Here is a 24,137-nt window from a genome sequence, read left to right on the forward strand (position 1 = left end):
GGCACAACGTAGAACAGGTAGATAGTTCTCTGGCAGTTTTACATCTGATGCCATGGCCTAGATGACATCATACATTAAAGTTTTGATGAGCAACTCCTTGCACAAGTCAGACTTCTTTCACTGGACTAGCTTTAGCTTAAGTGAGGTGAGAGAATGCAGCTTCTCAAATTCCTTTTTTAAAAAAAGATTTATCTATGCATACAAGAGCTGGGATACAGGCCAGAGATGCAGGGGGTGAGAGGAGTCACCAGAGACAGATGGGGAACAGAATAGATCTACTGAAATACACTGCTGAGAGGAGCAGCAGGAGAGACAGGTGAAGTCTGATGTGACCTGTGGATCAACTTCCTAGCTGGAGGTAGAATTTGTGCTTCAGGGGCTGGAGAGAGCTTCATAGTGGTGCACTGTAACCCCTTGAGCCACCAGGGAGGTCCCTTCATATTCATTTAGATATGAATGTGCTTTTGAATTTTTGCATGTTAGTAGTAGATTTAAATTGCATTTTATGCTAAATAAGTTGGCAGCTGGTGAGAAAATTGATGGCAAAGGCTCACACAGTTAGAGTTATAAAATTAAAATATTAGGTTTAAAGGGATAGGAGAAATTATCTAAGCCTGGAAAGACAAATAGTCTTCCTCTTACACAACAAATACAAACTGCTGCACAGGGGGAAGCAGCCTTCATGCTGTGCCTGCACATGTCTACTGTACCACTCTGTTCTGGCTGTTTCTTTACCTCAGGACCTTAAAGACGACTGGTCTTTTTAGAGTGGCATATTAGTGCTGTGGCTAAGCTATACCTTTCTTGAGTACACATTTTACTTATCCTATCTAAAATGTATTCCCTTATTACATGGTTACATGGCATCTTTTTTTGAATCATGAAAAGCTTTCATATTTGTTTATGTTACTATGGAAACTAAAATTCATCAGATCCAACTGAGTCTTGACATTCAGTTAGTGTGCAGAAAAGGGAGTGTGGCAGTTAATGTTTACAGAAGGAAATGCTAAATAAAGTACATGGCCAGGGAGGGACATAGAACTACATGTTTTTCTCCATCACTCTAAAAGTATATGCCTATCTGTACCTTGGTCAATAGTAAAACCATAAAATGTCACTGAAATTTTAATATTTCCCACTAGGCTTAACCTAAACTTAAAACAGATGCTTTAGGGCCCCAGATCTTATAGTCAGTATTACACTTTTATTCTCAAAATAGTAGGCTCTGTGGTGGTCTCCAGGGAGGGCTTTAGATTTCTGCAGCCCCAAATGTGTGTTCAGACACATCTTTCATAATTAGTGTGTGTTTTGTTAAGTGAATTCAGTGAAGTCGTATTGAAGTCATAGTGCTGTGACAGGTAGTAGAAATGTCAGTGATCACAGTATCAGTGTGAGTGGATGTTTTTAGCAGTGACAAAGTGAGGGCACCCAGGTAACATAATGTCCCTTCTTTCTTGTGAAATAGAAATAGAATTGTGAAAGTGTAAAAGAGTGAGTAGAAAAAAGAAAAAAAAAATTAGATGAACTCTTTCCTGATCAGGACTGTTCTCATCAAGGCTAAACCTGAGTCATCACTACAGAATCGTCACTACATAAAAGACAAACACTTTGCTGTTCTACCTCTACCTTGTGTTTAGAAAGAGGGCTTCTTGTCCTCTTCTTGAGGCTTTTGACATAAGCAGTCCATCTTTCTTTGATATTTTTTTAACTTCTTAACAAAGCACAAATGAATGGTAAGCACACAGAAGAGGGCCAAAGTATTGTATCTGTCCCCATCACTACCACTGACTCTGCCTGGTCCATGTTGAACATCATGTGGTCCAAGAACAACTTGATCGGCCACAACACTCATGCCATATTCATGTATCCACGGCCTTAGGTCAGGCAAGTGGGACTGATAATTAGATGCAAATGATCCCAATGAGGATTATAATCTGGTCCAGATCTACTCTTTCTTCCCCTTTCATAGCTGAATATTTGTTTCTGCGATTGAAGTGGCTGCATACTTGGGATTTCCCTGTACTGTGGAGATGTTGAAGAAGTTGAGGTTAGTCCAGATAGGAAACAAACAGCATAATTAAGTATGGGCTAAGTAATTTTTCCTGTAGTGATTACTATGGAAGTTATTTGCAAGACTAGCAAAATTATCTAATATTAATAATTCAATAATGAATGAAGACAGACCTTAGTGTTTTACATGTATTGCCCCATTTACTCAGTAAAAACACTGAAGGACAGAGTTTTTTTTTTTAATTCTCATTTTGCACATGAGGAAACCAAATCTGAGCATCTTCCTTAATAAATAGTAGAGCCAGAATCTGATCCTCTGTGGCATGGCTCTTACTCAGTTCTCTGTGGCCTCTTGTATAGAAGTTAGAGTATGTATATGGCTGTCCCAGTTTGGAATTTGAGGCTTCTCTTAGGGCTCTGGGTTTCTTTCGTTGTTTTTGAGGGCAAATTCTAACTGCATATACTTTGACTATAAAAGGCCTGGTTATCTTGGGTTTCCAGATAGGTCTTAGGAAGGTCTATAAATAGAAGAACTAATGGCTGTTCCCTCTGTGTTTGGCAGAGGTTCTGTCTGAACACCCTCCAGCATGAGTGGTTCCGCGTGTCGAGTCAGAAGTCAGCTGTGCCAGCCATGGTGGGGGATTACATTGCTGCTTTTGAGGCCATCTCTCCAGACGTGCTCCGTCACATCATCAACATGGCTGATGGCAACGGCAACACGGCCCTTCATTACAGCGTGTCCCATTCCAACTTTGAGATTGTGAAGCTGCTCTTGGATGCTGGTACATTGACTCTCTGGTCTCTTCTCTCACTTGGGTGTGAATCATCTTAGAGAAGCTGACTGATCAGTGCCTCAATTCTGTGACCCTCCTAAAATCCTTTCATTGCTTTTCAACATGAAGTGGCAAGAAAATCATTCTTGAGTCATTCATGAGAGGCTTGCCATTTAAACAAAACTGGGTGACACAGATCCCAGATCTGTTTTGAAAGGAGATTTAAAAGATATTTTTTCTACAGTTCAGCTGCATTCAAGTGAGGTGTATCCCTAGTAATAAACATGACTCATGTTCCTCTGTTAAGCTGAGTCACACAGGCTTGGCAGGTTCATGGTCAGGAGACTAACGCTGCTTTTGGGGTCACAGTCACAGCTTTGGTGTTTGTGGGCTGCTTCACTTGTTCTTGCTCCATGACCCCCATCTAACTGTCCTGCAAAAGCGTACAGTTAGTCAAGAAGGAGATTAAGCAAAATCCCCACCACTTCAGCCAAAATGCACTCTGTATTTTGAAAAAATAGCATAGAGTACAGAAAGTGGTAGTCTTATATCTAGAGTGCTGTAATGAGAATCCTGAAAATCCTTGTTTATTGCCATCCCTGTTCTTGCCATCCCAGAATATAATCAATACATTTATTAAACATGTAGTGAGAGAGTGGGAAGATGCCTGTTGAGAAATAATAAACTTTCAACTGTTTGTTCAAATGGAGCAGTCTAGTAGAACATATCATCTCCAAATCACTTCTTTTTTTTTTTTAATAGAAACTTTTACTTGTAGTATGTGATTGATAAAATTCACAGGACACATCTCATTAAGGCGAGTACATGCAATGTGAAAATCTGACTAAAAACATGCAATCTGGTTTTCCCAAGCTGCTTCTTGACCTAACTGGCTGTTACTTTCTATTGATCAGGGATATGTGATTAATGCAGACAGGCAACCAAGCAGATTTAACTTTTTTTCGTATCTAAGTTTGCTTGGCCCCAGGGGACATGTTAGGATAAAACTGCTTCTATCTTATAGGAAGGAATTATAAGCTACTTTCCCTTCAGAATTTCCAGACTATAAATAGAACTGGTGATATTGTCAGCCCAAGTTATTGTTTAAACAAAAATGTGGATAATATCCAGGACACTTAAAAATGAGATTTCAGGATTATTCATAAAATAACAATTTACCATTTAAAATTCTTTATTGGAAAGATAATAATGGTAAATTTAATGATTTTAATTGCATTGTTTAGTTAGCTTTCGTTAATAACTTCCCTGGATTAACTTAGCTTTTTACTGCTCTTGAGATGGTGACTCCATAAAATGTTTGTGAATCTTTAATGCTTTGGACGGCACAGATACACAGGAGCTTCACTGAGCATATCTGCGCACGCCCTTCACCACACAGACTTTTCTTTTCTTTGTCCTTTTCTACATTAGAAACTATGGCTGTTTAGATGCCATAATGTCCCTAGTATGCTGCTGTTTTAGATCCCAAGGAAAGTTTTTCTGGTACTTCCACTTCTCACTGCTTATGATAGAAACATCCTAAACATATTAAGTATATTTGCTCACATATAAAAGCTGCTTTCCAGCACTCTCCATTCCTTTCATTTTAATAGAAAGTGCTGAAGGAATTTAAAGCTGTCTAGAGGATGTTAGCTCCTTGAAGGCTCCTTAAGAATTACAAGATGGGGGCCCTCCGTGGCAGCGCAGCTGATTAAGAAGCAGCACTGCAAGCTGGCGGAAGCCACCTCAGTGCACATTCACTTCCCGAGGCCTCAGAGCTAACTCACATGGCGCAGCAGACTTCTTCTCCTGACCTGCCCGCTGCTCCCCTCAGCAGTGTACTTCGCAGATCTGCCTGCTCTGCTCTCTACCCCTGCACCTCTGACTTGCGACCCAGTTCTGTATGAATAAATAATAAATCTTTAAAAAAAAAAATTACAGAACTAGAAAAAGTCCAGTCTGTTGGGTTTATTAGTACCCTCAGTTTATTTGAGAACTTGCTGCATTTGCTATCATGTCATGGACCCTAGAATTAGGTATTCTGTGATTGGAATATTCTGTGATTGTACTCTGAGGGTCCCAAACAAGTCAGAGCAATAAACTCAGGGTCTAAGAATAAGCCACAGTTGTAAGTGGGCTGCTCCATTCAGTGTTCCTTACACAGACCTTTACAAATCCTCTTTTCATTTGTAGCTCTCACTGTCTTCTTTACTCTAAAATAGTGATTTCGTAAACACCACTTAATGTCTAGATCCCACATTATCATTTATTCTTCAAAACAACCATTACTTAGAACAACCTCACAGACCTCCAGGCTACTGCAGTCCAACTACCAGTTGCAAACAGGACATGCTATGGAAGTTCACTATTGCTCCTGGCTTCTTAAAAGAGAAAAAAAATTATTTGGGATGAAAACATCTTCACCTGTCCTTCCGAGTCACTCTGGGTCTTAGACCACTGGAGGCCGTTCCTTTGGGCTCTTCCAAACCAAATGCTGTGCCTTCAGTCCATCACTCACGAGCACATCTGCCGCTCTCAGGAGATGACTCCCCACTAAGAGACCCATGTTTTTGCAGATGTGTGTAACGTAGATCACCAGAACAAGGCAGGGTATACCCCCATCATGCTGGCTGCCCTGGCTGCTGTGGAAGCAGAGAAGGACATGCGGGTTGTAGAGGAACTCTTCGGCTGTGGGGATGTGAACGCCAAAGCCAGCCAGGTGAGTGTGCTGCTTCCCGGGCTTCTGGTCACTAACAGAGCTCTGACCACACAGGTAGGTACCACTGCCACATGTGTGTGTGTGACCTGTGTGTGTCCACCTACTTGTCCCCACCCCATGATGGGTGACCACCGCTCCTTGACTGTCCCTAGATAATAGTGTCTTTATGCCAGGCCCAGAGTGCCCTAGTCCACAGTGTTCACAGTGTGACTTCCAGCCTTCTGAGCTTTCCAGCTCCTGGCAGATCCTGCAAGCTAAGGAAAAAATTGACCCATTACTCTGTGATCTCACTTAGCTCACAAGATGCTAGTTTTTCCATGTTTGCCGCCACCTAGCCCTAGGTCCTTCCCGTCACTAGATACCCTGTACTCCTTCCTTCATCCTGCCAGCCCAGTGTTCTTCTGAAGTCCACTGTCATTTCTTCATGCAGGCAGGACAGACAGCCCTCATGCTGGCAGTCAGTCATGGACGCATAGATATGGTGAAGGGCCTGCTGGCCTGTGGGGCTGATGTCAACATCCAGGATGATGAGGGCTCCACTGCCCTGATGTGTGCCAGCGAGCACGGGCACGTGGAGATCGTCAAGCTGCTACTGGCCCAGCCAGGCTGCAACGGCCACCTGGAGGACAATGTAAGCACTCTCCTTGGGGCTCCTTGACCAACTCTGCTGGGACACAGGGGGAGCCCTGTGGGTGCTGCCTGCCTAGGGCGAGAGAACAGCCCTTCTTGACTCTCCTTGGGAATTTGTATTGCTAACTAGGCCACCTCCCTCGTGGACCTACTTAGTAGCGTTTGCTGTGTACAGTTACAGTTACTCCCCTTAACTAGAGCCAAAGGCAGAAAAATAGATACCACTCAAAAATTCATTAAAGGAAGAAAGTGATAGATGAATATGAAAAGCAGAATTTAAAAAGGAATGAATAGATATATAATTTAGAATTAGATTCAGTGTAGTCAGTTTCTGATAAGTCCATCAAAAAGAGACAATGACAGTCCAATCCACTGGGCTCCCCCAGTGTTTTCTACCAGGGTGACTAAAACCAATTGTTATTACAGTGAAGCATTTCAAATGAAATGAGGACAGTGGTGCCTTTCACAAGGGTCCCTCACAATGAGTTACTTGTAATGTTTCAGCAGCTGGGGGACCCAGACTATCTAGGTTTCTGGAAGCACATCTTCTCACTCCTGCTGGGGTGTTCTCACTGCTGTCATTCTCTGATCCTCTCCCATTTCCCAAGTTGGCCCCATCCTATGCTAACCCCCTGGCTGGGAAGCATTCTAAGGAAAGCTGCTTCTGGAAGTCTGCTGGCCCAAGGGAAGGAATGCAGATTGGCAAGGGATGGGGGGAGGCTTGGGTGATGACTGTGCCAAAGGTCATAGAGGGTGGAGTGGTTGTCTTTTTGAAAGTTTTTTTTGTTGTTGTTTGTTTGTTTGTTTGTTTTTTATTAATCTCTGTGGTGCTTGCATACACACATGGGCCAGAGCTCCCTTCAGCTCAGAACACTAAGTTAGAGGGCTAGAGGGAACACATCCTCCTTTGCATTAAAGTTTAGACCCCTGGGGGCACAAGCCAGCTGGCAGAGCAGACCTATGCAGGTATTTACTGACAGGAAGGACTGACAGGCTTCCAGTGATAATGACCTCCCAAGGATCCATGAATCGTACTTGCTCTGTCTAGGTTCCCTAAACTTTCCCTAGAGTAGACAGAGAGTATCCAGCTTGTCTGCTCAGGACAGTTTGTGTTTCACATGTATTATTCTCTATTTGCTTTTACTTCTACTCTCCCTCAGTGAACAACAGTTTATAGATTTATTTAATAATGAGAGGCCATAGACGCACTTCCAGAAATTCTGATCACCTCAACCTGTTGCCCACTTCTTCTCCTTAAAGAAGTAGGAGAGCATCCAGCTGGCCTCTGGAAATAAAAATAGCTCCCAATATTCAGAATGGGAGGAAGGATTGAAAGATTCAAGCGCACATGAAACATTTCCTGCTGCTAGCAACCAGAGCACAGTTCTTATTTCAAAACTAGATACAAAATAAGTTGTTCAGTTCTTTGTATGGATCCTCCTTCATACCCATCTAAATTCCTACATTTTAAGGAGAGCAAGCATTTACAAGAAATGTTTTTTGTCCCCTATTTGGAGTTTCCCCAAGATATATTTTTACAAGCAAAAAGGATTCAGTGTTTATACATAGATGTTACTCATAGCACTGCTACAGGGTAGGGCTTCAGGGCCAGTACCCTCCCCAGGAACTGAGCTCACAGGCTCCAGAACTGCCTCTGCCAGTAGACCTTGTCCTGTGTTCCCGTCTCTCTTGGCTCTGACTCAAGCTTAGTGCTATAGGATCACCTCCCTCCCTGAGAACAAATTGCAGGGAATCATATATACACCACAGTAACATGCCTGCTCATTTGTAATTATAAGGAAAAAAGGGCCAAATTATTTCCACCTATGGCCCTGCTGGTAGCCTAGTTGAGCAAGTTTTTCCTGAGCATCCTGCATCTGTAGCGGCTCCAGGGTATGCAGCCCCCCACTCTAATGCTGGGAGGCACAGACAAAGGAACTGGGGTGGTTCTCCTGTTGACCGGGGTTCCTTAGGATGGGAGCCATGCCACATTCATTCTTGTATGGTAAGGCCTCACCATCCTTGTTATGGCTGGGTTCCTGGAAAATGCAACTTCAAACACAAGAACATAAGGAAAGCAAGTGCTTCATTGAAATCCCTCAGTGCTAGCTGGGTTTTTCCCCTCATCTTCATAATAAAATAACATTATTGGAGGACCTGCTTTATCCTTAAATTTTAGAGGTCCAGAAAACTTCTGAAGATCTAAACAAATGGCTAGATTTGGGAAACCTCGTTAGTTACTAGGGAGTGTTTTTCTGTTGTTGACTTTTGGTGGCCTGGAGGTTGGAGAACCCTATTTGACTTGTTCTTTCTATCCAAGGATGGCAGCACTGCGCTCTCCATAGCCCTGGAAGCAGGACACAAGGATATCGCTGTCCTGCTGTATGCCCACGTCAACTTTGCAAAAGCCCAGTCTCCGGTCAGTGTTGTGCAGTTGGCTTTTGTGAACAGCCTAAAATCCACCAGACTGGTGGGTCCCCTTCCCTGGGGAGATGATGGGAGTTCCAGTATATTATGATTCTGAAACTGGAAAGTTTAGCCTGGGACTTAAAGGTTCATTATTTATTCCCACGCAGAAGGCTAGGGTGCTGATGGGTGGTGTAGCAGAGGCTGGGCCCCTGCTTGTCTTCGAGAATCAGGGGTTCTCATACCTCACTTGAAGCGTTTTATTGTGGGCATGGTAATCTGAATGCCAAATCCCAAGCCCAGGAATGCTATCTTCTTGTTCCTGGCATTTTCCCTAAAGCGGACAATGAACAATCTCCAGACTCTCTAACTCCTAGTGGGAAGTTGACTTCCCTCGACAGCTGGACATGACACTATTCCTGCTGGTGACCTGTGTCTTGTGTTCCTGGCTCCAACTGATGGGTGGTTGTCAGCTGCTGTAGAAGGAGTTCCTAGGTCTAGAGGACACACATCTGCCTGAGGTCACTCATTAACCCCCATTTTTTTCCTTTCCTGGTCTCTAGGGCACCCCTAGGCTTGGAAGGAAGACATCTCCTGGTCCCACTCACCGAGGTTCCTTTGATTGATTGTGTGCAAATAGCCATCCATTTACACACCACCATTAAGCTGCTAATTGTTCTGTTGGGGTGACAGATACTGAATGTATTGTGCCTGAGCTCACCGGCAAACAGAAGGCATAAAGCTGAGGGGAAAAGGTTAAAGCTTTCACAGTGGAAGCTGAGCCATCAGGAGATAGACAGCCAGGCACTTGCGGCAACTTTTCTGGCCATCTTCCCTTTGTGCAGGGCACACTTTACCCCAGTGTCTCTGTTGCTGTTGAGTCTCTGCTCCGTTATGTACAGTTGTAGGAAATCGACCTGGGCAAGCAACCTCTGTTTCTTAACCACCTCCCGTCCCCGCCCACCACCACTGCGGGAGAAGTGTCAGGTTCTCAAGGCATGGTGTTTTTAAATTTTCCCATAAGTATTTATATTTGCTAAATGTGGAACCCTTGGAAAGCTCTTTGAAAATTCCATTCCAGGATGGTTTTGTTGATTATTCTTTTTTGTCTTTATTATTTTAAAGTAAATAAATTGAGATAACTTTGGTCATCAGCGACTTGGGACTGGATTGGTAGGTTTCTGGTTTAAAAATCAAAGACGAAAGATGGGACTCTCAAAAAGTATAAAACATTAAAAAAGAAATATGTTCGGTTGGTTCTATCTAAATGGATATATTATATTACTTTATATAAATGGTATCTATAAAATTGGCACAGTATTTTCAACTTTTATATTCCATGGTAATTACAGACATGAAGAATTACATGTAACATTACCATATTTTTATTAATAATTGCACAGCTCTGTAATTAGTGATAAAGGTTGGATTGTATTAGAGGAACTGGCTTTAAATTTGCCTCTAGAAAAACATAGTGTAGTTCTTTCCATATTTATGGATTCCTTTATATCATTTACTTTGGCCTTATCTGTATTTAAATGTTTGAAGTGCCTTAGACTCTTGCCATATTTTCAAAATAAAATTTCATTAAGCTGTTTTGCCTGTCCCTACTTCATCTCTGACAGCTGTCTCCCTGATCCTATTGACTTAACAGCAGTGGCAGCAAAAGCTGACGGATGGATCACTTGGAGAGGGCGAGTGCCCGGTCTGCTGGCCTCGGGCTTCCAGTGAGAGGAGGCAGCTTCTGACAGCACTGTTCCGTTTCTACAGCTCCGCTTGCATCAGGAACCTAAAATTTAAGACCTTATTAGGCAAACAGTTCAGGTAAACTCCAACAGCAGCCGATGAGTTTACTGTTTCTTAGGCACAGAAACAGTCTGAGATTTTGGGTATATGGTGACTGGCTGAAACCTGGAAGAATGAGAAAGAGGAAATTAAGCCCATCAAAATTAATTTCAGCTTGCTTTTGGGTCAGTGGCACCTGTCTTGAAATTCTTTTTCAAAAGTAAATCATTAAAATTCGGAAGCATTGGCGAAGACACAAACTAGGTGTGTTGGCACAGTTGCTGATGTGGATTTTAACACACTCCATTTACAAGAACCAGGTGCATTATGGGAACATTTATGAGGCTTTTCTGAAACCTTTCTTGTCATCCTTCTTTCATTCATTTGTTCATTATTGAACTTAAGAAAGAGGCCAAGGAATAGATTTTTCATAGTGTGTCATCACTTGCATGGGAAGCCTGTTTCATTGTCTAGAGATTTGCAGCTTTTAGAAAGGTACTAGGAGTTGCTGTGACAAGCAGTGTTGGCAAGTCAGTCCACCTTGAGGTGGAAACACACATGCGTCCACACCACACCAGGGCCCTCGCTGCAGACCAGCTGCCCTCCTCTATGAACCATGAAAGTGAGGTCACAGCTACCTGGGATCGTGAGCCTCTCCTTCACCCCCAGGACAGAGCTGCTAGGTCTGGGACTGGGGCTAATTTCAGATCAGATAATTATTTAAGCTCAAGTTCTTTCAGGTCTGAAATAGTACAATAAATTAAAGCAGAGAAGTGTTTGTTTTTGAAGAAAAGTGACCCATGAGTTTTCAGCCCTTTAGTGGCATGATATGCGTTTTTGAGCAAGGACAGCTGTTTCTCAGGTGGCTTGTGTTCCTGGGAATTTTCTTTGTTCCATTTTAAAAAGGGAGGCACTAACATTGTCTGTTAGTGCGTGAGAAAACAATCCCATATCTGTGTGCTGCATGTCAGATATCTTGTGCTAAATTTGGACAAAGAAAACAAGCACTTACTGTGTCATGGTCTCTAACTTCTAGGTAACTAACCTGGCTTGTGCCTTGTTTGTTCTGCTAACACTGGACACTTAAAATGCTTTTTATCTTGGGATCTTGGCACACTATATAAAGCAGTCTGGGTCTCCCCAATGACACAGCTGTGATTTATTGAGGCACAAGTCCATAAAGGGATTTGTGGTAGGAGGCTTGGGTTAGTCCTCCAAGTGAGGCCAGCAAAGAATAGAAGGCTAAACTTTTTCTAGATACTCTTGCCCTGGAAATTTAGGGGCTAGAGACCAGAGAACTCCCCAAGATAAAAGGAATGGAGCCCTGACAACTTTGAGATTTGCATGTTAAGAGAGTAAAAATGACCACTTGTCCTAATAACATTAAGATGAAATGGACTAAACCCATTAGTTACCACAGGGAAGTAGCCTTGCTTCTGGAGAAATCTCCAAGGAATATGCTATCTAGTGCTGGTTCCAAAAATAAATGAAGTGTTAAACTTTTACCTGTAAGCTATTGATGCTCTAATGACAACAGTTTTATCCTGGACTTCCATCACACTGCAGCTACATGATAATGCTTGGAAATAGAATCAGGTAAGAAAACTGCTGATTTTCCCTCAAAGTAAACAATGATCACATTAACCATAAACCAACTTTCAGTTCAAATGTGTCCTTTTGGTGGGGAACTATGCTACAGGTGGTAATATTTTTACTTGAGGCATACTTTTGTAAATGCTTTCCCCTTGGCAGCATGCAATAAGATGTGCCAGTGACCATGCTGATGGGCCCACCCTGAGAACCAAATACTTCAGGTCTGTGACTCTGCCATCATAACAAGCATCTCAGGTGTTTTCCAATGTGACTATAATTTATTACCCCCAAATTATGAGATGCTGCCTCACACATTCTTTTCCAAACATCCTAGGTGGTATAGGGAGCGCTATAACAAAACAAAAACATTACAGTTAGCATAGGAACTATTCCAGTATATAACACAGCCTTTGTGTGGTATCTGCCCATGTTCAGTGGCATCTCTGCATCTCCTGGAGTTATCATTTCTAGAAGATCAGAGACCATGGCTGCCACAGATCCCTGGGAGTTAGGAGTAGGGAGGCTCAGTACATGAGTAAATGTGATTAGCAGACAGACAACTCTTGAAATATTTTACTAACCTAATCTTTTCCATCCCCACTTCCTCATGAAGCAGAACTGTAACTGCCCAGGAAGAAGGCCGTGACCTGTTGCCTTGGCTTTGGAATAAAGACTGTTTTCTGTTTTCTTTTTTACTGAAAGCACAATTCTTTTTAAGCCCTGGGCCTCAGCCAGAGACTACTTTCTGCCACAAGGAAATTAGTAATCATATGTTTGCTCTGTTTTTATTCTGCATGGCTGTAATTTAGAAGCCAACTGATTATAAAAATATAGTTGAAGTACATTTTGTTGAAGGTGATTGCCCTCAAAAGGATGTGGCTGCAGTGCTGGCTGGGGCGCCCAGGCTGCACATACTGGCACTCCCCCAACAAAGTCACTGGCTTCTTTCTGGGGCAGGGGGAGGGTTGTATTGTGAAGTCACAATCAGCTCTTTACATATAAAAGATGGAGTTCACTAGAACTTATGATAATGTCCTTAAGGCACTGACCTGAATCCTGATTTTGCAGAGAGACTAGAAAGCAAAAGAGCATGTTATATGAATGCCTTATCAGAAATGTATGATTTGAGGGCACTTAGGGACAGAACTGGCATTTCAGGAAACCAGCTACCCACTGACTCTCCATTAAGAACCTTGATGATTTAATAGGCAAGAGTAGAGGAAGTCTATTCCTAATTTTCCAAAAATTGAAATTGCGTATTCCTAAAACCAAATGCACATCTTTTATTTGAACCATTCCCAACCCAGGAAGACACAGCTTGATCAATTCTGAGAACCATGTGAAATGGTGTGGCTGAATGATGCAGAGGAAGACAAAATACCTGTACACAGTTGAGCTAGTGCTCCTTTGCTGCCAGTGATATCAGGCACCTCAGCATCAGGTACAGGTTGGCAGCAGGCAATCAAGTGCCAGCTAACACAGGCCACTCTCTTGTCCTGTGTGAGGCAGCAAAGAAATACTGGCTATCATTTCATCTGCTCTGTTATAAAATTTTGAATGTGCTTCAATAACCAGACCATAAAGACAATATAAATTAATTAGGTTAAGGGTTCAGAGAGTTCACCCTCCACCTTGTTAAAATACACCTCACCCCCACCAAAAACCAGTCTTCTGACAGGAAGTTCAGTAAGATCAGCTTTCAGCTTTCATACTTGGGTTTATATAACACCACCTGCCAGAACTGAGAACTTTCCAGTGCCTCGCTGACAAAGATTATTGGAATGAATGAGTGTGAAAAAATAACTGAAGTCTGGTTTTGGAAGCCAGGAAAGTGTTATCATTTGGGAAGTGGGAGCAGATGACTGGGAGGGAAGAAGCAGGAAGGGGACTGGAGAGCTCTTGGTTATCAGAAATAGTAGCTGTATGAGGTAGCTATGGTGTTGTATTTATTTAGTGGTAATTCATCAGGGGTTATACTCACAATTTGTACTTTTCTGTGTATAAACTTTGGTTTTTAATTTTAAAAAAATGAAAATGTTTGCTCAAAAAAGATCAGGTGGGGATACACCTGGTAGATTGAAGTTCGATGGGAGCTAAGAGCTAGTGATATACAACTGGGAGTCCATTTCTTCAATGTGGATACGCAGCTTTGCCCACCAGGGGAGTTATATGCCCTTTCATATCTTTAGAAAGCAGTCACTAGGGCTGTTCTCAGATACAACAGTTGTTTGCTTTTTCATTTCTGCCCCTTCTTTTGAAGTTAGGCTTGAATGGGACTAGCTTTGACAATAAAACATCACTGAAAGTGATGTGTCTGTTCCAGCTGGGTGCTCTGAAGTCAGTGTGCGGGTCCGTCCTCTTTCCTTGTCATGTGGTTGATCATAGAAACATGTTGAGTTGGACTTTCAGTCAACGTGGGTCCTCAAGTAGAATTTTCTTGCCAACCTGTGCCACCAGGTGGGCAGTGAGCAACGAACAACCTTTATTATGTTAAGTTAGGGAACTCTGATTGTGATTTGTTTCCACATCATAAGCTGATTTTCTGTATTGATGTAGAAATTAATTCCAGGAAGTGGGTGCTGCTTCAGAGGTAATAATGTGGTTAGAAAAGACATTGGTGTTAGAGGCTCAGTCACAGAACACAGGAAACTATTTGAATGACTGTTCTTCGTTTTCCCGAAGATTGGACATTCTAGAAGCACAGGAGAGAAAGTAACCTGTTATTAGATGCCTTAAATATGAACAACTAAATCTCATTAGAAAAGAAAGCCATGGCCTATGTGCCTTGGAAAAGATTTTATGTTATAAGCATGAAGCTCCCAAATGTGAGTGTGGATCAGAATCTTCAGGAACCTTCATGAGAACACAGCTTGCTGGGCTCCTCCCTTGAGTGTCTGATTCAGTGGATCTAGGAAGAGGCTCAAGAACTGGAATTTCGAGCCAGTTCCCAGGTGGTATTAATGCTTCTGGTTTGGAATTCATACTCATAACTGCTGCTCAGGAAGGAGTATTATGAGTAGCCTTTTCCCTTGTCACAGATGTATCTGCTGGATAGGACTCCTAAGTGTCTACATTCTTTAATCTTTGTGGGTTTTGGTTTATTTGTTTATAGTTTCCAGTGACTAAACTTTACAGTTAGCCTACTCCCTATGGAGCTTTTTCTCCCAGTTTAAAAATTTGAGCTTTGCCAAGATGTCACTGTCAAATAGAAAATCCTTGTCTCTACAGCTGATGTAAAATACTGAGTATTTATAAACCCTGAATTCATCTAGAATTGGGTTTTAGACCAGACAGCAGTCTTATAAGAAAAATGACATACACATGGAACTTAGAAAGAAATCTTTATTTATGTTAATTCCAATGAGTCTCTCTTTGTGTCGGCTCACTCCCTCATGAATGCTCACTTTAAAAACCATGGTCTCCACCCCAAACCCCAGTGAGGCATAGAAGAGAAGGATGTTGCATTGCCATTCTCTCAGGACTGCCTCTGAACTCCATTTCTGTGTGTTCTCATTTCACCATCAGGCAGAGGCAGAGGACTGTATCAGCTTGGCCAGGGCCAGGACCTGGTGGTTCTGGATGCCCATGCCAAGGCCCAGGAGAGACAGAGGTACCAGTAAGGAAGGTCCAGGGACCAGGGACCTACTCAGGCATCTTCTGCCTAAAGACAAATATTTCCATAATTCTGGGATCAGAGACTATGTAGAGATGAATGAGAAGAGGGAGGAGAAATCAGTGTTTTGATGGGAAACTGCAGTCAATTTGTTTATGTGCTCCCCCTTCTATAAATTAAACTCTGAGAGACAAGACTCACTTACCGAATGTACACTTGCTGACATTGACTGATGACAAACCTTGAATGACCAACACACATTAATGAAGTTCCTCCTCATGCTTCACTCAGTCATGACTAAATATATAGGCAAATACATAGAAGCTTGGTGTCTGTTTTATAAGTTCTATATGTTCTGGTCTATAAAATATTTTTAAAAGTAGAACAGTGTACTTTTGTTTACCTTTATGTGTCAGGGTGTAAGAACTCTTGCTCAGAATACCAATAACCCTAAAATCACTGATTCATTAATTTGTTTTGCCAGAATCTTATCTGTGTTTTTACTAATCCACACTGAAAATAGGGAAGCCAAATATTGTCAATACCCCCAAAAGTCTTATAAAGATTACTTTTCAATGATCTGTATATATAATGACATCCTTATATAAAGAGGTTGTAGCCAGACACCAACATGATAAATATTAACTACACAACCTGCTCTCCTCTCTTGGTAGGGAAATTCCAATTATCCAAAGTATGGAAATATACACATAAGTATCACGTTTCCTTGGCTTTGCCTCTTCCGCCATTGTTCTGATTGATAATAAAGAATGACTTGTCACTTCTTATTGTGAACATTCTCTGGTTTCTACCAAAATATTAAATACAGGGGAAAAGCTGAAGACCCATGAAAGAATGAAAGATGCCCTGATGAAGATGAAAATTACCTCTAATAATTCTACAAGGGGAGTGTCACTCTGAATTCTAAGTGGATGTGCCAGTTATCTGTCACCACAATAATGCTATGTCACACACAGACCTCAAAGCCTCAGTAGCATATGGCAATAAGCATTTATTGCTCATATAGCTGGTAGTGAAGGAGGCAATTCTGCTGACCTTGTACAACCACTCTCACTCTTTGCTGTCAACTGATTGGGGCTGGCTTTGATCAGGCAGTGATTCATCTCTCTTTTTGCACATGGCCTTCCATCTGGATAGCCCACCATGACCTCATTACAAAGGTGCAAGAAGAACAAGCACACAAAGCTTCTTGGGGCTTGGGCTCAGAGCTCACACCTTTTCATTTTTATGGCATTCTGTTGGTCTAAGCAAGTCAAGAAGATTGGAAAACAAAACCTGCTTCTTTAGTCAGAAAAACTACAAAACCACGTCAAAAGTCTAGACTATAGATAACAGTAAAGGATTTTCAAGCAAAAAATGTCATGAATCTGTCATAGTGACTTCCTCCCCCAATAATAACTCTAGCCAGGACTTGGGGGTTGCTCAAAAAGACATCCCTCTGTTAACCTCCATGGATATCTGTGAGAAAGGGTAGAGGTAGTAATCTGGTCCTCCCCGAGTTAGCTGGTGTTTGCAGAACCTTTTCCACATTGGAGACCTCACTTAAATCCTCAGCCATCCCATTATGCCACGCAATTGTCACTATAAGGGAGCTTCTAACTTAAATTACCTTCCACAAAGCAGTCAGTGACTAAACTTAAGTAATAGACAGAAAATTGCAGCTTGTTGGAAATTACAGATGTGGTAGCAGTTGAAAGAAAAGAATGTCACAAAGTTCTTACACCTAGCTTTAGTTAATATTTTTGAGGATCGTGGTGAGGCATAACAAGGTGAGGCAAGAACAAGATTTCTCCAGCCTGTCCTCACTAAGGATCCTATATCAGAAAGCAGTCAGGGAATTCGGTCCCCACTACCTCTGGCTTCCTACTGATAAATCGAAGGCAGTGGCAGGAGTATTTTCACCACAGGCTTTGGCTGCTTCCTGTGGCAAAGAGGCAAAGCTCCACTATCATTGCTGAATTCTTGCCCAATAAATTGCTCTGAGGCAGTCTGACCAAGTAAGCTTTGCTCAGTCTCTGGGCCTTACTCTTTGGAAGCTGATTCCAGTCTAACATGTCACATGGAACGTGGGCATCATTGGTGCCAGGCTGGGGGCATTAGGAGAGAGCAAGTTGGCTTTACCACTTATTAAGGTATTCCTCATTGCTTAAGGACATTTGAACCCCCTGGCTTACCATGGATATAAGCAATTTACTGAATTATAATACTGAGGCATTTATGTTCTGGTTCCACTGGAAAGGTGAGCTCGCTGTATTATCACTTTGGTCAGGCATGAGAAACACCCTTCTAGGAGAACAGAGCTGATAAGGCATAAGAAATATGTTACAGGCAACACTTTGAGGCACAGAAGATGATATGGTTATCCACCCACCTTGGCCTTACATAAGGCTGGAATACCTGATGGCCTGTGGCTTCTTTCTGGAGACAATGAAGGTCTGCTAGAGCTAAGGCAGATAACTTCTCACATCTGCTTAAGGAGAGAGCCCAGAGCAGACCAGGGAGTCCTTAGTGCAGCTGACCTTGGATGCTGTGAAAGTTTTCTCTGCATAGATGCCAGAATCATCAGGGTCAACCTCAGCTGCTGTTTCATTTTATTCTCCCACAACCAAAGTGGCATGCATCGTTTTCTTAGGTTGAGTGGAAGGTGCCTGGCGCAGTGCAGTGTGGAAGCTACCTGGTGCAAGGGATTCTCCATGATATTCACATGAAGTCTCAAGGATATCGGTCACACATCTGAAAGGCAGTTGTAGAAAAAGGGAAGTGATGAGCTCCGTGCTGGTCCAGAAGAAGAGTCCAAAATACTGAATCAATAATCCGACAACCAGCACACAACACATTCAAATGGCTCCTTTACAATGCGAGAAGGAATTAAGGAAGGCAAACACAGTATGTGCATATGCATGTATGATTTACTGTGATGTACATATATGTATGATTTATTATGATGTACACTGGACTTACTGTTATGAACCATTGTTACTTCAATTAAAAATTTTTTTGACTAAATGTTTCAAGGAAGTTTCTTCAACTAAACAGAGGTTGTTCAACTACAGTCTGAATGAGACCAATGTTTCATTTGCTTGGGGGGGAGACTTTTAAATGATAGAGGCTATGAGAGCCTGCTGGCATCCTGAAGTCAACTTGGCTGTTTTGGTAATGGGCTTCTGCCATTCTCCTGTGCAGCCTGACTTACCAGCTCCCCCTAGTGATAAATGCTGGACACATACAAGAACCAGTCTCCTAATGTTTTTCAAACAAGAAATCATGGGTATCATAATCAATGTGACTACAAGTATTTTTAAGAATCAAATCAGAAGTCTCAAGCTGCATAGTAATGATAGCCCTGTGTGTGTGTGTCTGTGTCTGTGTCTGTGTCTGTGTCTGTGTCTGACTGTCTGTCTGTCTTCCTTCTGGGCCACATGGTAAGATGTATTCATTTCAGTGAGAATGTTAGAAGTTTTCAAAGCCCAAGTCTCACACTTCATGCAGTCAGATACTCTTCGTTTCTCATGCAGGGGAAACATCAAGCACCTATTTGGCTCATTCCAAGTCAGGGTCTGTAGGAAATGGGAGGCAAAAGAGAACATACACGCCCTGTTCATCAAGGGGCTTATGACATAGTGACACAACCGTGCACAAAAAAAGCTGTGGAAGGCTCTTGAGAAAGACTGGGCAGGTGGAGCCAAATGTAGGCAGGAGTGCTGTGGCAACAGGAGAGGGAGTGAGCACTGGGGAGATTTGTCTCAAGTTTTATCACGGAAGCCACAGGGCATGAATGTCCTTGAGGGAAAGGAATGTTTACTTCATAGCAGGTTGGAGCTGGAAAGGACTTCTGGGCTAATGTCACCACCCTATTTTTCTGGTAACCCATATTTGTAGCCCCAAGGACTATAAAAGTTTATAGTGAGTGCCCTTTATTTTTTATCTTAAATTATTTCTCTATTTGTTTGACTACTTTCATTAAATTTGATTTCTTTTAGTTGTGGTAAAATACATTTTACACTTTAACTATTTCCGGGTATAATTCTGTGGCATTAAGTACACTCACAATATTTACCTTCCTCACTATCCATTTTCAAAACTTCATCACTGAAAACAGAAACTAACCATCAAGCAATAGCTCTTCATCTCTCGCATCCCCTGGCCCCAGTGGTCTCTATTCTACTCTCTATCTCTAAACATTTGCCTTTTCTACTTGTTTTATGTCGTGAAATCATGTAGTACCTGTCCTTTTGTGATGAATTTATTTCACTTAGCACAATGTTTTCATGATTCATCGATGTTATAACATGTCAGAGCTTCAGTCCGCTGTGTGACTATGTCACCTCTTACTTGTCCATTCATCTATTGATGGACACTTGGGTTATAACCACATTTTTAAAATAAAGTAACTGAAGTTTTGATTGTCTCAGAATTACTCCATTACATTGTGGGGTAGCCTTGCCAATGACAGGTTTCCTTGGCCACTATGTTTTGTCACTACTGTAAATTACTGAGACCCTGCTTTTGCAGAACGCCCATTTTATTTCATATACTGTTCTGATTGATTGGAGGGAGTTTAAGAAAACCCATATGTAGCACTTGGTGATGTACCACCCACTATTCTGAATACTTTATAGACATTAATTCATTATTTCCATAAATCTATGAGGTATCTGTATGCTAGTACACTCCCTGTTTTACAAATGAGGATACAGAAGAGATAAAGTAACTTGCCCAAGGTCGTACAGTTATTAGGTGACAAAGCCAGACTGAGAACCCAGCCCTTCTGGCGCCAGTCCCTACCCTTATTCATCTACCACATAACCCTTCTTGTAGAGAGAAAGTAAACTTAACCAAAGCCACTTGTCCCAGTGGGACATTTCCATCAATGTACCCTTCACCTGAGGTTATCTTAGGAAGACAAATACATTCTAGGGAATTCGAGATGTACCTGACTTTTATACAAATGGAACAATCTCTTACTAGGATGGTATAGGAACTATAAGACACATTAAATCCTTTAGGTCCAGAGTGATCCTGACACATTCTAGACTTTGCTCAACTAAAGATAGAGAAGCCCAGTTCTAAGGATGCCCTTGCTACTGAAGTATGGTGATACACTGTCCCATGTGCCCCTGGGTCACACTAACCTACTACAAGCATGATGGCTAGGGTTAGGCCAGGGATCTTCAGAACTCAGAAGAGTCACACAAGCAACCAACAATCCTGCCCAGTTATGTATAGGTCATGTGACTCATTGACCAGGAAGACAGATCTTTTAGAAGAAAAGCCAGAGAATCCACAGCTGCTTGTTAAACATGGGAAATCACTCCCACCCAAAGAAGGGGGAAAGGAGGAGGGAGATTGACTGTCTCCAGTAGAACAAACAAGGACTCTTAGGTTCCAGGCACTGCCAAGAAAATGTATTACTAGAAAGTCTGAACTTCTGTGTCCTTGCAGTGTGGCTGTTTGCATTCTCTGGGCTGTGGCTTTGGCCAGTAAGTCTCAGGACTTCAGTAGATAGGTTAACAAGCATAAAATTATTTACCTGCCACAGCACTTCAGGCTGTAGCTTTGATAAGATTCTCAAGGTGCCTTTCCAAAGTGCCCCATTTGCTGACTTCTGCCATTTCTTTGAGGAAGCCCCAGACTACTGAGGGAAAGCCAAAGAATACAAATGCACTGCTACTTTATATATCTAGCCTTTTTAAATTTCTTCTTTTCAGCCCACTACTATTAGCCAATATCTCCTACATCAGAAAAAGATATCACAGAAATTGAGATGATGCAGTCAAGGAAAAGAAATTGTTTCTGCCACCATGGAAATACAGCTCCAGAACCATTTACATAAAACATCTTCTAAGTCTAACTATGAACAATTCTGTGCTACACCCAGAAATCTTCACATATGAGCAACCTTGAGTTTTATTGATGCCAAGGATTTGTACAGTTAACACAAATTATGAAAGTTAGAGACCAGCAAAGCTTGCAAACCCCAGAAACTGTCAGTAGATTGCAGACCCCAGAAAGAACCCAACAACCCTGCTCTAGTTACATAAAAGTCATGTGACTCATTGACCAGAAGAGAGAAACTTCTTGAATGAAAGACACAGAAAATTCATAACTACTTTCCCCAAGCCTATTATTCTTGGAATAATAGCAAGAGATGAGGAAATGACAGCATCATGCTTGTGGAAGCATTTTCTAAATGTCAGCTATTTTGCTAAGAGTAAGGTTATTCTTTCTTGAAATCAGATTGGTTTTTATTGCCAGTTCCCATCCCTCCCCCAGAGCACATAGCTAATCTCACAAGAATGGTATCAAGTGAGCTTGGAAGACAGCAGGACTGGTGGGTAACCAGTTAAGTTGTAGGTATCCATGTTCAGGTTGGATTGTCCATTACAGCATTGAACCAAGTCAGGCTGCTGGGGATAAAAGAAAAGAAACTCATTGGACAGCAAGCAGGTCTTCTGAGGGTCCTTCATCCTGTCTTTGTGGAGGATAGGGAGGCAGGGGGTCCTGTCAGGAATTAAGTTCTGTTGTGAGGCAGCCCAGGACTCCTGTTTCATGTCGGTCTAACTGCTTCTACCTTTCCTCTGGTTGCACCATAAAAGATTTAGTCCTCACTCCAAGTATGTCATGCTCTCCTCCTCAGTAACAGCTCTCTTAGCTATCCTCAAATGCAATAGTAGTTGCTATTGATCAGTTCTCTCCAATAGGACTGATACATCACTACATCAAACCCCACTAGCTAGGTGGTCACCAGGCCCATGGAATCTACTTCCTAAAGCTCTTGGCGTCCACCCCCTTCTCCTACCATGGCTGCCTTACTTCAGAGCACCCGTATTTCTCACCTGGATTTCTGTAAATGTGTCTGAACTGATCTCCCCATCAGCCTCTATGCCTTCAGATGGTTATATTATTCTATTTAAAGTCACTCGGTGACTCCCTGGGTATTGCATGATGGATTATGGCTTCTCCATAATTTGGGTGCAACCTTTTACCTTCCTCTAGACTCCCAAGTGTGGCAAACCAAACTGCCACAGGAATCCTTAAACATAACTTCATATTATATAATTTGTTACTAAAACTTCTCCTCTAGAGTCTTCTACAAAGAGCTGAGACTCCTTGGATCTCATTGGTGAACATCAACTACTGATCTCTTTGTCAAGGAAACATTGTCTGCATGATGCAGAGAAAAGCATGACCCCAAGAGTGGATAGAATGTGTGTCCTTATCTATATCAGAGGATTTATTGGTAGACAATCAGGGTTGCCTAGGACAACACATTCCTAATATATCCAGCCATCTAGAGGGAAAGTGATCAATCTGGAGATTAAATCCACTTTAATAAGGCACTAAACGCGGGGTAAACCAACCTGCCTCCCTGGTCCTGAGTTACAGGGCAGGAAGTATTTCACTGCTATGGTCCCCTTTATCTCCAGTCTTTCATTTCTTCATTGAACTGCAATTTGGTTTCTTTTCTTTTGAATGTTTCTCACACCACTGTTAAATGACCAGTGATATAACGCATAAGTAGAATGTTTTAGACTCCATTATGATAAAGTCAGAGAATCTTCAATTTTCCAGACTAATTTGGAAAAAGAAAATTAATATCCTCTTGTAGATCACAGTACTTATCAAGTGAGGTAAGCTTAATAAGGGCTCCCTGGACCAGCTAAACTAGATCCATAGGTTTTCTTCCTTTTCTCTTTAGGCAAAAAAAAAAAAAGTCTCCTTTTGCCTATAGTTGGAGAAACACAACATGGTTTAGAGTCTTAGTACTAAGACAACATAAAACATCATCAAAGTGCTTCTTACCTATAACATGAGCTTATATATGCTTCCTATTCCATAATTAGAAGAAAGCTACTTTTCCCTCCAATAAAAGGAAAAGACTGTCAAGAGGTCTACTTTTTTATATGGGCATTACAATACCATTCAATGATAAGTTGTTGTAATGTTCCATATAAAGGACCATAGTTACTTTAAAAGACAATTTTGAGATAATCTTTGCCTTGATGCATATCAATTGCTCTCATTATTCTCATTATTCACTCTGCAATTCTCTATTTCTTGTAGTAATTTATGAAACATTTTTAACTTGGGTATATATAAATACTAGTTTATGTCCTTTTCTTAGTCAAAAGAATCAGGGTTTGGGTTTATAATTGTACATATCCTTTTCTTAATGTAGGATGCAGGAGCAAAAACCATACCCAGTGCTCACCAGGGTAGCTATGTGCCCTGTGGCTCTCTGCCACCTTGTGTCTACTTCTGGGTACTGCATCGCCCTCAGAATTACTGAGAAGCGTGGACCCTCCTGCCAATCCCAAAAGGACCCGTTTCTGTGGGATGGGAGAACAAGCACTACCATTCTTTGTGTCTTTGGGAAGGGGCCCCGGGGGGTAATGTAGAAGCTCTGAAATTAAACCTAACTCAGACTCCTGATTTCCCCCTTTACAGCTGAAACTAGGCAGGTTGCTTTACCTTAGTCTCTCCAATCTGCAAAATGTCATCTACTTCTAGACATGTGATCATTGATCTTCTAGAAGGCCAAATAGGTGTGCTGTTGTTTTAAAGATTAAATGAAACATCAAACAAA

At 41.9% G+C, this 24,137-nt stretch overlaps 1 protein-coding gene across 3 annotated transcripts in view; it reads left to right on the forward strand.

Annotated features, from left to right (window-relative positions):
* Positions 1–10,169, forward strand: part of KANK1 (KN motif and ankyrin repeat domains 1) — a 185,229-nt gene extending 175,060 nt beyond the window's left edge. For 2 of the 3 annotated variants that reach the window (XM_012721509.1, XM_012721510.1), the window contains 5 exons: positions 2,573–2,792; positions 5,360–5,502; positions 5,933–6,133; positions 8,453–8,602; positions 9,102–10,169. In XM_012721509.1, coding sequence (XP_012576963.1) covers positions 2,573–2,792; positions 5,360–5,502; positions 5,933–6,133; positions 8,453–8,602; positions 9,102–9,164 — 777 coding nt within the window. In that variant the 3' untranslated portion in view covers positions 9,165–10,169. The remainder of the gene's footprint in view (positions 1–2,572; positions 2,793–5,359; positions 5,503–5,932; positions 6,134–8,452; positions 8,603–9,101) is intronic. The other variant, XM_004677622.2, reaches the window with a different exon arrangement.
* Positions 10,170–24,137: the final 13,968 nt, after the last annotated feature.

Source organism: Condylura cristata, unplaced genomic scaffold, assembly GCF_000260355.1.
Source record: "Condylura cristata isolate star-nosed mole 26May11 unplaced genomic scaffold, ConCri1.0 scaffold00006, whole genome shotgun sequence".
NCBI lineage: Eukaryota > Metazoa > Chordata > Mammalia > Eulipotyphla > Talpidae > Condylura > Condylura cristata.